At 32.7% G+C, this 15,772-nt stretch overlaps 1 protein-coding gene across 2 annotated transcripts in view; it reads right to left on the bottom strand.

Annotated features, from left to right (window-relative positions):
- The window catches only part of STAG1 (stromal antigen 1), a 415,261-nt gene that overhangs the window by 62,894 nt on the left and 336,595 nt on the right, over nt 1-15,772 (bottom strand). For both annotated transcript variants that reach the window (XM_021678881.2, XM_044920415.1), the window contains 2 exons: nt 15,362-15,432; nt 13,864-13,951 (listed from right to left, as the gene is read on the bottom strand). In XM_021678881.2, the coding sequence (XP_021534556.1) occupies nt 13,864-13,951; nt 15,362-15,432 (159 nt within the window). The remainder of the gene's footprint in view (nt 1-13,863; nt 13,952-15,361; nt 15,433-15,772) is intronic.

Raw genomic sequence — 15,772 nt, 5'->3', positions numbered from 1 at the left:
ATCCCAGGGTCCCGGGATCGAGCCCCACATAGGGCTCCCTGCTCTGCGGGAAGCCTGCTTCTCCTCCTCCTACTCCCCCCTGCTTGTGTTCCCTCTCTCACTGTCTCTCTCTCTGTCAAATAAATAAATAAAAATCTTAAAAAAAAAAAGGGCACCTGGGTGGCTCAGATGGTTAAGCATCTGCCTTCGGCTCAGGTCATGATCCAAGGGTCCTGGGATCGAATCCCACATCGGGCTCCCTGCTCAGTAGGGAGCCTGCTTCTCCCTCTGCCTCTCTCTCTCTCTGTCTCTCATGAATAAATAAATAAAATATTAAAAAAACAATAAAATAAAAATCTTAAAAAAAAAGAAAAACCGAATTTTTATGGAAAATAAGACTATATAATAAGGAAAAAATGATTATGCATATGTAATATATACATGTGTAGATACATATCATCTACATATATAGGCTATGTTTAAAATACTGAAATCAGGGCGCCTGGGTGGCTCAGTTGGTTAAGTGTCTGCCTTCAGCTCAGGTCATGATCTCAGGGTCCTGGGATCGAGCCCCACATCGGGCTCCCTGCTCCACGGGAAGCCTGCTTCTCCCTCTCCCACTCCCCCTGCTTGTGTTCCTCTCTCGCTGTGTCTCTCTCTGTCAAGTAAATAAATAAAATCTTAAAAAAAAAAAAATTTGATCCTCCATTCCCTTAAAGTCTCTTGCAAACAGAAAAGTGAAAGAGCCCTATCAATATATCCCACAGCTATTATGTAGATTCTCAGTATTTTATTTTATTTTTTTAAATATTTTATTTATTTATTTGACGGGGGGAGGGAGGGAGCACACAAGCAGGGGGTGTGGCAGGCAGAGGAAGAAGCAGACTCCCTGCAAAGCAGGGAGCCCGATGTGGGGCTCGATCCCAGGACCCTGAGATCATGACCTGAGCCGAAGGCAGATGCTTAATGACTGAGCCACCCACGTGCCCCGAGGATCAAATTTTTTTAGTGGATAAGTACATGACAAAAGAGTGAACTAAACTAAACTAGTCTGCTTCTCATATCCAATACTGGCCTATCATATTTAGAGTAGGTTAGTATGAGTGACAATTAATATCCCCTTTTAAAAAAAAGCCTTTAGATGCAAATTAATAATCAGCATGGCTTACCAAGAATGTAAGGCTGACAAATAAACACAAGAAAAGATGTTCAACATCATTATCATTAAGGAAATGTACATTAAAAGCACAATGAGATAGATACAACTGCGTACCTACTAAGTTTGCTAAAGTAAAAACAGTATCAAGTGTTGATGAGAATGTGGAACTGGGAGTCGCACACTACTGGCAGGAATGCAGAATGATATAGACACTCTGGAAAATGGTTTGGCAATTTCTAATAAAGTTAAACACACACTTATACCCTAATACCTGCAACTGCACTCCTGGGCATTTACTTTAGCAAAATGAAAACTTATGTTCAAACAAAAAGCTGTACACATATTTTCACAGCAGCTTTAGTTGTGAGAGCCAAAATATGGAAAACAACCCAAATGCCTGTCAATAGGTGAATGGATAAAACAAACTGGTATATCCACACAATGGAGGAGAACTGATTAATTTAAATCAGTTCTATTGATTCAACCAACTGAATCAACCAATTGAATCAACCAACTATTGATTCAAACAACTTGGATTAATGTCAAAGGCATTATGGTCAGTGAAGACATTATGCTTACCAAAGACTTTATGCTCTAAAGAGTTACATACTTTATGATTCCATTTATTTGGAAATCTCAGAAAGAGAAAACCACAGTGATGGAAAACAGAGCAGTAGTTTTCAGGAGATGTAGGTAGGGCAAGCATCTAACTATAAAGGGACAACATGAAGAAAAAGGTTTTCTTTTTTTATAGGGGATATTTTAAAGTGGGATGATGAAAGGGGTATTTTTAAAAAGGGATGATGAAAACTGTTCTGTATCTTGATTGTGGCGGTGATTACATAAATCTAGACACATGTTAAAATTCATAATTTTACATAAAAGGAAAATAAGTCAATTTTACTGGATAATAATTAAAAAATAATAATATGGCAAAGAGCAGAGTTTGCGGTAGTATTTTTCTTAAGCAAATGCTAAGAAAAGCACAAACATTAAGACAAATCATAGTGATAAAGAAGTAACAATTCTTTAACAAAGAGGAAATATTCCTAAATTCTACATGTGCTTTGGTAATGAAGGATCATCCAATGTGTTGTATTACCAGTGGGCATAGTACACTATAAATTAAAAAAAAAAAATCACTAGAAGGGTAAAAAACGGAGGTAAAAAATTCAAATAGTTAAAAGTTAACTTCTGTAACTAAAAAATTAAAACTTCCCAAGGAATGGACTGCATAGCCGGCTAATGCACATTAATCCTCAGCAGTTTTGGACCCTGGAATTTTGCTGTTAAGCTTTCTTATAAATTCCAAGCAGTATTTAAAACAAGGAAGAGTGTAAAGAAAAATGCAGTATGTCAACAGTAAGTCCAGTGTGAAATATTATAGTCTTTTTTAGTGATATCTCTTCATACTAATCTCCAAAAGGGGGTTTCGTATATAGTGGAAAGCACATTGGACTACACGTTCACAACATACCACCTTAGGCCTACTCTTTAACAGTTCATGTGTACTAGCCTTTTCTCCTCAAATAATGTAGGCTTTAACATCAAAAAGATCTTGCCACTTTCCATCTCAGTGATCTGCTTAAAAGACTCAATGAACAATTTCTGCTGATGACCTTGAAATGGTATAGTAATACAGGCAAACAGTTGTCCAAACAACATATACAGCATCACAACCATTCAGAAATCATTAAGAAACTGTAACATAATTCTTAGTGGAGATAGAATTATGGTCCTTATGAAAGGGTGAAAGTAGGGAACATCCATAATTCCAAAGAAGAACAGTCACTTAAAGACATATTCAAAGTGAAATAAATGGTTTATGCAAATAGTTCCAAACATTTAAATATAAAAAAAGACTATTAAAATACAAGAAAAAAGAAATATTTAAATGACTTGAAAATGTGGGGAAAGGCTTTCCAAGTAACACATCAAAGAGAAAACAACAGAAAACGACTAATAATCCTGATTTATATAAAGAACATTTATAATCCAGGCATCAAGATATATAAAATTAAAAAGATTCCCACTGATAAATTATTGCAACAAATGACATAAGGCTAAGAACATTAACATAGAAAAGAGCTTATAAATTAAAATGAACTAGAGATCTGCTGTATAACATCGTGCTTATAGCTAATAATACTGTATTGTACACTGAAAAATTTGTTGAGAGTAGATCTTACATTGTGTTCTTTACTACAACAAAATATATAATACAACAAAAAGATAGGGAAATATAAAGAAAGGTAATTTTACAGAGGTATATAAATAATAACTAGAGATATAACTGTATGACAATTTAAAATAGTAATCTGAAAAAATAACACTGTTACCAAATGTTCACTATATGAACTCCATTTTTCAAAAAGACGTTTACTCAGTATCCAAGTCTTCTGCTACAGTAAGAGCTTAAAACAAATATATTCCCTGGATCTCAGAGAAGAATCGAATGGGAACATAAATAAGTATCAACTATAACAATTTAGTAATTGGTTTGACTAAGAATACACACACAGGGTCAGATGCTGAGGGGCAAGAAGGACTCTGTCTTAGCTAGGAAGAGTGATAATGGTTAGGAAAAACTTTCTAGAGAAGCAAAAGTGTATACTAAATCTTTAAAGAAAGATGTAAGATTTAATCTGGCAACAAAGGGAAAGTGGAGGTTGAAGGAATAGAAATTTCAAAAAAAAGCTTCACCAATAACTCAAAAGGCTGGTACAGGATAAGTGTAAGCATATACTGAAGCTAGATCAGCAGAAACCAAATCACAGAGGACCTTATAGGAGGGTGACTATACATCCTGCTTTATGCCTATGTCTTGGAATAATTAAGAGTAACCTACCCCCTCCCACCCCCCGCTTTCACTTTCAGAAGAACACTTGTTTGGACAATAACAAGGTCAACTCACTATGACAAAAAAAATCTGGATGTTATCCTAAGAATACTAGGTAATGCACAGATAGTAACATGTTCATATTTGAACAGAAGAGTAACATGATCAGGTGTTTCAAAAATATCCCATTCACAAAAGCAAAGAGAAATGCTTCTGTTTAAGATTTATTCAAGTAATATTTGATGCTTCAAAATAGATGTATAAAGCATAATAATAAGATTAACCTATGAACAGACAACCAAATTTAAGAACTAGTATGATACCAATAACTCTGTATCCACCTATGATCTCTTCCCCTATTCCTTAGGGCTGACAAACTATTCTACTAAATTTCATGTATATTATGTCCTGGCTCTTGAAAAAATACAGTTTTATCACATATACATATCATTGGACGAATACACTTTAATTTTTCTAGTTTTTGAGCTTTTCAAAAATGGTGTAACACTGTATGTTGTCTTTTGAGGGAACAGATGTACATCTGAGCCTTGCCTCTGAAGGATCTATAAAGATTAAAAAAAAAAATGCAAATTTTCATGCTCCACCCCTTAAGATTTAGAATCAACAGAAACAATTCAACAACCTTTTTAAACAATTAATTTAAATAATATTTACAATCATTCTATGTACCTTTGCTAGAGAGCTGAAAAACAAGAATAAAGATTATATCAATCTATGGCTCTTAGTTCTGAAATTTCCACCATGTGATAAATGTTTTCTTTTGTTCTTGTGTTTTGGTCTGGGGCTTTCTAAACCTCAAAATATATATTGGTCAGGCTTTGAAACAGCCTTATAAGTATGAGAAATAATTACTCTTATTTTTACCCTTTTGCATTTGGATAAAATTAAGGTATAATTTATATATAAAGAAAAATCTACTATTTTCAATATACAGTTCTGCAATTTTGACAAATGTATAGCCAGGTAACCAACAAAACAATCAAGAAATAGAAGAGTTCCACCAACCCTCAAATTCCCTCATGCCCTTCTGTAGTAAGTCTCTTGCCCCATTCTGGATATGTTTTCTGACCCTATAGTTTTGTGTTTTCCAGAATATATAATAAAATTGTACAGCATGTAGTTTTGTGTATCTGATTTGTTACTCTGTATAATGTTACTGAGAAACATCCACGTTGTTGCATGTAGCAGTAGCACCTTCCATTTAATTGCTGAGAATTATTCTACTGTATGGATGACAATACAATTTGTTTTTATACTTTATCAGTTGAACATTTGAGTTGTTTGCAGTTTGGGGCAATTTTGAATACAGCTGCTATACACGTTCTGGTAGAGGGTTTTTTTTTTAAATTTTATTTATTTTAGAGAGACATAGAGCATGCACAGGGTGAGGGGCAGAGGAAGAGGTAGACAGAATCTTAAGCAGGCTCCCCACTGAGCATGAAGCTAAGAGCAGGGCTTGATCTCAAGACCTGGAGATCATGACCCGACTTGATCACGAGTTGGAAGCTTAACCGACCGAGCCACCTAGACACCACTCTAGTATAGGTTTTTACGTGAACCAGAATTTTCATTTCTCCTGGATATTACTCAGGAGAGGGACTGCTGGGTCAGAGAAGTATCTATGTAACTTTTTAAGAAACTGCCAAACTGCTTTCTGAAGTGAATGTGCCATTTTGCATTCCCACCAGCAACGTATGAGTTCCACTGCTTTTGAAATGATTGGTAGTATTATCTCATTGTGCTTTTAATATGCATTTCTCTAATGACTAGTAATAAGTTGCTTTTCATGTGTTTATTTGTCATCTATCTTCTTTGGTGAAGTATCAGTTGCTTTTCCTAGTACTGAATTTTGAAAGATCTTCATCTTTTTGAATACAAGTCTGTTATCAGATATGTGATTTATAATTATTTCCTAGTCTTATATTTGTCTTTTCGATTCTCTTAATACTGTCTTTCAAGAGAAGTGCTTAATTTTGCTGAATGTGTATTTTTGAAATTTTTCAATTATGGATCATGCTTCCGATGTATTTAAGGAATCTTCGACTAACTTAAAGGTCACAAAGATTTTAACTCCTGTGTTCTTTTTTAAATGTTTTATACTCGCAGGTTTTGCACTTAGGTTTATAGTCTAAATGGCCTACTTTGAGTTAATTTTGTATATGGTGTGAAGTGTTAATTGAGTTTTTTTTTTCATATATATATTCAACTATTTCAGCACCATTTGTTAAAAAGGTCATCTTTTCCCAAAGAACTGCCCTAGCACCTTTGTCAAAAATCAACTGACCACATATATGTGAGTGTATTTCTTTCTGGATTCTCTATACTGCTCCTTTGACCTTTATGTCTATCCTTTCTTCAGTACCACACTATCAAAGTTACTGTTTAGTCCTGAAATGAGGTAGTGTAAACATTCTAACTTTGTTGTTCTTTTTCAAAATTCTTTTGGTTATTTTATTTCTTTTGCCCTTCCATATAATTTTTATGAATCAAGCTGTCAGTTTCTACAAGAAACCCTGCAGAGATTTTAAATGGAACTGTGTTAATCTAAGATCAGTTTGGGGAAAACTGGTATCTTAACAATACTAAGTCTTCTAATTCATGAACATGATATATCCTCATTTATTAAGATCTTCAATTTCTTTCATTAGTGTTTGGTAGTTTTCGGCATACAGATCTTGCACATATTTTGTTAAGATTTACCTTAAGTATTTAATATTTTTTGGTGCTACTGTAAATGGCACATGTTCTTAAAATCTCAATTTTCAGTTACTAAGCAAGTGATTTTTAAATTTAAAAAGCAAGAGATATACATAGTAAAATAGCCAACGGCATAATGGTGTTCTATTCAAACTAAGCTTCGTGACCACTATAGATCTCATTTTCCACTGAGAAAAGTTATTGTCGAACAGCTCCTCATGTATCATTCCAGAAATAATCTGTCAACTAATAAATGTCCATATATGGAGATTTTATCACCCCTTTAAATTTATATACCATTCTGCTCCTTGCCTTTTTCATTAAATTTCTTCTCACACAGAATATTTAACATCAATAATATTAACCTCATTTTTAATTTTATAGTTATATAGCATTGCATAGAATCAAAACTATCCTACCAAAGCTAACGGTCCTCTATTGATTGACACTTAGATTACTTTTAGTTTTAAGTTTTTATAAATAGTGCTACACTGAACATCTTTGTACCTACATCTTTTTACACATGTCCAAGTATATATCTGTAGTCTAAATTCCTAAATTATAAATGTCAGTTAAGGATATGTCTACTTTTAATTTTGACAGATTGACAAACTTCTAAAGTGATTACACCAATTTATTCTTACAATGGTATCTGAGAGTATGTCAGTATTTAAAAACAAAAAACCAACAGCTCCATAAGATTTTCAGATACATACATACAGTTGAAAATTACTGGAACAGAACCTAGATTGGAAAGAGGCTGAAACTAAGGTTACTAAGACAAGAGGTAAATACTACCGTGATTCACAAGAAAAATATGAAGATTAAACTAAGGAAATGATTAAGATTAAACTAAGGAAATGATAGTAGGGCTAAAAAGAATGATGGCAAAAGAGACACTGAGGAGGTAGAATTAAAAAAAAAGATAAAAATCTCTTGAGATTAAGTACTGCTTCTAATATACCCTTATGTCCTGAGGATCTGACACTCAGACACATTTTTGGTCAATAATGAATATGTAGGTGGTTGTCTGGATGTGTGTGTGAATGGTGGCAAAATTTTGATATGGCATGCCCAAGAAGAGTCAGAAGTGGGTAACTGAAATAATTTCTAAGCTCAGTCAAGGAAATAAGTATGTAGTCTTCTAAGGAAAGCATCAACATGCTTCTAAAGAAAGTATGACTGCATTATTTACACAAGAAGTCATAATCTACCCAAGAGCAATAATGCGACTGAAGTTAAAACTCAACTCCTGTATTATGTTCAGTTTAAAGAAATGTGTTGATTTCCAGTTAATGATGACAGATTAAGTACCAGTATTTAATCTCTCCCCACAATTGTCACTGAAAAAATTCAAAAGATGTTTAGGAAAAATAATACAAAAAAAGAGTCTGACACGGGGCAAACATCAGAAGGGGTGGGATATCATAAAGAGCAGTAGCAAATTAGTACAAAAAATGTGAAGAGACACTGAACAAAATTTAAAAGCTTGGTTTGAGTGGGTATGCAATAGCTACGTGACATTAGGCAAGTTATTTAATATCTCTATGTTTCAGTTTCATCACCAATAAAAAAAGAATAATGATATATATGTTTCATAGGGTTGTCCTAAGGCTTAAACAAACAAATACACATAAAGACTTAAAATATTACCTGGAACATAGTTAAGTGCAAAACAAAAGTTTTTTATTACTGATGCCTTGAGAGACCCAAAGTTAGTGACATATGATTACAATTCCCTCCTTATGGGTTTACTCAGACTGTTTTGTTATATAGCAAATTTAACCAAAACAATTTACAAATGTTCTTTATTGATATTCAATTTTTAGAATCAATTCAGACAATTCTGGAAACTATATATTAAAGCAGAAGTTTAATACTCATTTTTCTTAGATGTTAGCTAAAACCAAGGTATAAAACTTACAAAAATACCAACAGGAAATAGGCACAAAATCACAAAACAAAAAAAAGGAGAATTTAAATATTTGTTGTCTTTATTTTACAGAAAATTGTATGAAGAAATACTATTAATAAATTCTGAAATGTGGGTTGTTTACCAGCTAATAATCACTGTGTTATGGAACTGTAGTAACTTTTAATACTTATCAGGTTAAAAATTCATTAGCATATGGGAGGGCACAAACAGACACCAGATGCCATATTCTTATTCCAGAAAGAATGGAAATGCTCAAAAAAATATCAAAAAGCACACAGGAGGAGGTTTGAAAGAATTTCCTTCCGGCTAATTCTGCAACAATTTGAGCACCAAAATAAATAACAAAAGGACTAAATTTTAACCAGCTGGACAGAATAGGAATAAAGTAGCAATCCATGAGTTCATATGAATCTTAAAAAATGAATGAATGAATGGAGATGGGCATTATATAGCAGAGGGCCAACAAATAAATGACATAAATAAATGACAGTTAAAAAATCATCATTTAATTTACCATTTTGTGACCATGACAGAAAAAAATGACTCAGGCAAGAATCAAATAGATGCTAACATTATATCAAAGTTTGATAAGAAAGAGAAATATTTACAGTCTTAAGGAATCTTTCCACACTAAAAATGAAAACGGAAACTACACAGGACAGACTTGGCAGACTCCACCTTCCTAAAGCGATCAAAGTTAGTATCACCAACAGCAAACAAACTGATATCATGTGCCTCCTGATGTGATGCACTGAAGACAAATGTCATTTATTGTAGCATTCCTACCAAGAATTCATTATATGGATGAATCTAAACATGTAGATTAGACAAAACTAAGTTGAGTACATTCTATAAAATAACTGGCCTGTACTCTTCAAAATGTCAACGTCATCAAAAAAAAGGACAAGAAAGAATTCCAGATTAAAAGAGACCAAAAAAAAAAAAAAAGACATAACAACTAAATGCAATGTATTATTCCTTGACTCCTGGGCTGGGAAAAACCTGCTATAAAGAATATTATTAATATGTTTTATATATGCATATTTATATAAAAATAAAAACATCTATATAGAGAAAACATACAAGTATGCAGCTGTGGAAAATTACTGTGACAGTAGGTGAATCAGGTGAAGGGGTAAGAGTTATTTTTTCTACTGTAACTTTTCTATAATATGACTTTAAAAAATTATTATAAAAACAGATAAATTTTATAAACTTGAGTCATATTCTAAAGCTATAATAGTTAAAACAGTACTGGCATAAGAAAAGATAGATCAGTGGGAGAGGAAAGAAAAAAAAGAAGTCAGTTAACGCTGAAGGACAAAGAAACTTCTAGTTAATGGTTACCATGGAAAACAAAGAGTCAAGCATATGGACAATAAAATTAGACAGCTAGAAAATAAATTTTAATATACCTACTCTAAAATGGTATTTTCTTTGAATTCTAATTTAAAGTATAGAATGGCAATCCAAAAGGTGAGCTTGCATGGTCCTATGAAGAATTGGTCAAATCCTGTATACTTTTTGGATTTTTTTTTTTTTAAAGATTTTATTTATTTGAGAGAGAGAATGAGAGAGAGAAAGAGAGAGAGAGCATGAGAGCAGGGAGGGTCAGAGGGAGAAGCAGACTCCCTGCCGAGCAGGGAGCCTGATGCGGGACTCGATCCCGGGTCTCCAGGATCATGACCTGAGCCGAAGGCAGTCGCTTAACCAACTGAGCCACCCAGGCGCCCCGCTTTTTGGATTTTTAATACTGGGTATCTAAAGACATGTTTCTAGGAGCTGCTTAATGCAAAATAGTTTCTAACTGCTAAAACAAACAAGAGCATAATCTAGTAGTGATGCACAAAAACTTCATACACATGATTACAGTTTTAAGAATGTGTCTAATGACACAAATAGTAAGATATTCTATGATCATGGATTAGAAGAACAAATATTGTTAAAATGTCCATACTACCCAAAGCAAGGTACAGAATTAATGCAATCCCTATCAAAATACCAAGAGCATTTTTCACAGAACTGGAACAAACAATCCTAAAATCTGTGTGAAACCACAAAAGACCTCGAAAAGCCAAAGCAGTCTTGAAAAAAAAGAACAAAACTAGAGGTGTCACAATCCCAGATTTCAAGATATACTACAAAGCTGCAGTAATCAAAACAGTATGGTACTGGCACAAAAACATATGTAGATCAATGGAACAGAATTGAAAGCCCAAAAATAAAGCCAAAATTGTATGGTCAATTAATCTTCAATAAAGAAGCAAGAATAAACAATGGGAAAAAGACAGTCTCTTCAACTAATGGTGTTGGGAAAACAGGACAGCAACATGCAAAAGAATGAAACTGGACCACTTTCTTACACCACACACAAAAATAAACTCAAATGGATTAAAGACCTAAATGTGAGACTGGAAACCATAAAATTTGTAGAAAAGAGCACAGGCAATAATTTCTCCGACACCGGCCATAGCAACATTTTTCTAGATAGGTCTCCTGAGGCAAGGGAAACAAAAGCAAAAATTAACAATTGGGACTACATCAAAATAAAAACCTTCTGCACAGTGAAGGAAACAATCAATGAAACTAAAAGGCAACCCACTGAATGGGAGAACATATTTGCAAATGACGTATCTGATAAAGGTTAGTATCCAAAGTATATAAAGAACTGATACAACTCAACACCTAAAAAACAAATAATATAATTAAAAACTGGGCAGAAGATAGGAACAGACATTTCTCCAAAGAAAACATAGATGGCCAAAAAGACACATGAAAAGATGCTCATTATTACTTATCATCAGGGAAACGCAAATCAATACTACATTAAGATATCACCTCACACTTGTCAGATTAGCTAAATCCATCCAAAAACACAAGAAACAACAAGCACTGGTAAGGATGTGGAGAAAAAAGAACCCCTTGTACACTGTTGGTGGGAATACAAACGTGTAGACACTGTGGAAGACATTTTGGAGGTTCCTCAAAAAATTACAAATGATCCATGATCCAGTAATTCTCCTACTGGGTATTCACCCAAAGAATAAAAAAATACTAATTCAAAAGGATATTTACACCCCTATGTTTATTTTATTTTATTTATTTATTTTTTTAAAGATTTTATTTATTTATTTGAGAGAGAGAGAATGAGAGACAGAGAGCATGAGAGGGAGGAGGGTCAGAGGGAGAAGCAGACTCCCTGCCGAGCAGGGAGCCCGATGCGGGACTCGATCCAGGGACTCCAGGATCATGACCTGAGCTGAAGGCAGTCGCTTAACCAACTGAGCCACCCAGGTGCCCCTACACCCCTATGTTTAATGCAGCATTATTTACAATGGCCGAATTATGGAAGCAGCCTGTGTCCATTGATAAGATGAATGGATAAAGAAGAGGTGATATATATGTATGTATATACACACAATGAAATATTACTTCACCATAAAGAAGAATGAAATCTTGCTATTTGCAACAACATGGATGGAACTACAGAATAGAAGGCTAAGAGAAATAAGTCAGAAAAAGACAAATACCGTATGATGTGGAATTTAAGAAACAAAACAAATGAACAAAGAAAAAAAGAGACAAACCAAAACACAGACTCTAACTATAGAGAACAAACTGATGGTGAGTGCGGAAATAGGTGAAAGAGGTGAAGGAGATTAAGAGTATACTTATCATGATGAGCACTGAGTAATGTATAGAACTGTTGAATCACTATATTGTAAACCTGAAACTAACACTGTATGTTAGCTATAGTAGTGTTAAAAAAAAAAAAAAAAGAGTATGTGTCTAAGATTAACAAAGTTCAAGCAAATGTCACATTATCTGTTCTCTTACTCTAAGAAACTAAAATAAAATGGGGGAAATAATACATATGCAGTGAAAATAAGTAACAGAAAACCAAGATAACCAAAGTCACAAGTTCTATGACAATAAATGATGGTGTAGTGAATTAAAAATGAAATTTTGACATAGTTATAATCCCCAGATGAAACAGAGATGTGCAATCCTCATTATTTTCTTGAGGAAAATGAGGAAACCAAAACAAGAAATATCTTTATCATTCCCTTTAAACTTTGAAGAACAGCTTGGGTATTAGTGAATAGTGTTTAGGCTACTGAAAAGTTTGAGATGAACAGAGGATGGAAGTTGAAGAGTCAGCAAAAAATGAAGTAAAACAACAAAGTTAAATATTTAGCTTCTTTCCACAAACTATAATAAACACTTAAAATCCAGGACATTTGTTATTAAGAGTGGCTGATCAAAACCATGAATTAAAACAACTTAAAAGAATAATAGCAATGATAAAGCACTGCTTCTGTGATTAACTTTTAATATATCACAATTGTTATATCTGTTGAAATTCTTACTGCTTTAGTATAATAAAGTGTCATTTAGTATAATGAAGTGTCCATATTACCAAATGGGATTAGATGAGACCACCTCTAAACACAACCTATACCTAACTATGGGTTGGTATCTTGGTCTAATGAATGAGTATATGCAGTATACGAAATAACTTTAATTCTTACAAAAGATTGTTATTGCTAAGTAACATAATTGTATGTGTCAATTAAAATTAACTGTAATAAATGTAACCATTAATAACTGTAATAATTATAATTGTTAAGTAACAATTAATTAACAACTTAATTCTTATATAGAATTAAATCAACTATTTTAAATCTCTTCCAGACTAGAGAAATTTGGTGAAATCCTGCTCTTTCCATTCCAACTTATACATGAATGCAAAAAGGTCTAAAATCTGCTAAAGGTCTCAAGCTTATTTAATTATGGTTCCACTACAGAAAGTAAGCCATACCTAAGGCTTACTATTATCAATATCTAGAACAGTGCCTGGAATACAGCCATAATTAGGAATTTACATCAAACCGAATTAATCAAGTTCTGAAACTGCTACTATAGTGATTAATGGTATTTTTCCTAAAAGAGTAATAATGTTTACTTTAGTATTAAATGTCTGAAATACAATATAGCAAAGATTCTCTACTTTTTTTTGGCTCAAACCTGAAGATATTATACACCTATTGGTAACATTCAATCACTAACATCTATTAGTAATATTTAATCACTATGGCAATAATTATCAAAGGAAGCAGCTGCATTTAAGAATTATCAACTACTTTCTATGTAAGGTTTTTGATAATCCTGTGATTTCAGAGAAGCTTAGCTTTCTAAAATGACAAAGAAGGAATATCAATAAACTCCTACCTGTTCTGGCATTGCTCCATGTTCAATTCCAGTCTTCAATAATCTGTAGCAATTACCAAAGAGATCCCATTTTGTGAGATCATGAGCACTAAAATAAACAAAAATGCATTAACTTTATTCTAGAGTAGAAGAAAATTTAAATTTGAGCTCAGTTTCAGTGGGTAGAAGTATAAAATAACTTCAATTTCTTGCAGAATCAAAAAAGATTGGTAAATGTTCAAGTACTCAAACTTAGAAAGAAAAACAAGGAGAGAGGATGGAAGGAAGGAAGGAAGGAAGGAAATAAAAAGTAAGAAAGAAAAAGGGGAAAAGGGAAAGAGAACGGGAAAGTGAGACGGGGCACGGAGACAGAGAATACATAAGCTGATATTAGAAATTAATTAAAAGAAACCAATTAACAATAAAAATTCATCCCTTTAAATGAAGATTACTACTACACAGTCAACCTAAGCCTGTATTCCATTTCATTCTTCCTAGTATTTTTAAAATACATTTAAAAAAAATCCATTCACAATTTCAAAATATAAATACATGTGTATTTTTGAAAGAGATCTGCATTCACAAGAAAGACAAAACCAGGGGAAAAGAAATATGTCAAAGCTCAAAAACTTTAGTGTAGCTACAGGCTTCTTAATTGAAATAAGGCAGACATTTTATTTTCTCATGAATTCTACTACTAAAATAGTAGATCAATGCCCATTAACTTTTATTTTAAAACATCAAAATATTTTTTAAAATAAGGAGTTTTGACACTAGCTGTCAACTTTTATTTCCAAATGTCAAAATATTTTCAAAACTAAGAGTTTATTTCTCCACAGAATTCCCAAGAGTGTCCTTGTGTATAAAGAAATGTCTTAGATTTTAGACACTGTTTTTGAATTCTGAAGTATTCATTAATGTAAGGGGTACACTTAAACATTCTTTTAACAACAAAGATCTCTATTTTCCTTTCTTTATGGAGAAGATAAACATACCCATTAACAAGGGACATATAAATTACAATTTAAAAGTAACACTTATTTCATTAATCTGAGCCTTTTTTCCTTATTCAAGTCCAGCTATTTTGTCTACACAGTAAGAGCACAATAATAAATAGACAAACAAGAACAATTCAGGAAAAAAAGCTCATAGAAATAACTTTCATGGCATCCCCCAAAATCTTTTTTATTTAGTAAGATTTCTAAAAACTATCAAATAAAAATTATACCTCTAAACTCCAGCTTACAGAGTAAGCCCAGCAATGATACTGATTAACAAACTTGTATAGTGTACAGTATATTTGTTACACTGAATGATAAATCTAACTCCTTTAAGAAAACAGATGATAATAAAAACCCATAATTTATCTGAAGAAAATCTGATTAATAAAGAAAAAAATCACATCTTGATATTTGTTTAAAATTTCCCATTGTTACAAGGATGTTAAATATTACAAAAACAGCCTATTTTATGTTGGCTAATATAATGTTATTAACCAAATCTAAATAAAATGACATACTTATGAAAAGAGGTTAACCGCTTTAATGTGGAAAGAACATTGTAAATATCATCATCATCAGCTTCTTCTCCCTATAAATAAAAGACATTATTTCATTACCATAACTTTACTTATCCTGATATTCACACGAAAGTCTATTAATACTTACTGCCTAAAAGCATTCGTTTTTATTATATAAAGAGTACATATTCACTGCTGGTAAATAAGAAAGTACAAATAAGCAAAAAACCAAAAAATAAAAAACACCCATAACTGTTACACTGAGAGAACCATTTTTGCATTTTAAACAATGTTGTAAACATTAACATTGTATACTTTTCTGATTAATACTTTAGGATAAGTTCATTGAAACTGAGTGAAAAGGTATGTACTTTAAAGATTTTAATGGTTATTTCAAAGATTTTATTGTTA

This window comes from Neomonachus schauinslandi, chromosome 1, assembly GCF_002201575.2.
Source record: "Neomonachus schauinslandi chromosome 1, ASM220157v2, whole genome shotgun sequence".
Classification (NCBI taxonomy): Eukaryota; Metazoa; Chordata; class Mammalia; order Carnivora; family Phocidae; genus Neomonachus; species Neomonachus schauinslandi.
The sequence above is the reverse complement of the archived record's forward strand: the minus strand, read 5'-3'. Positions and strand labels throughout refer to the sequence as shown.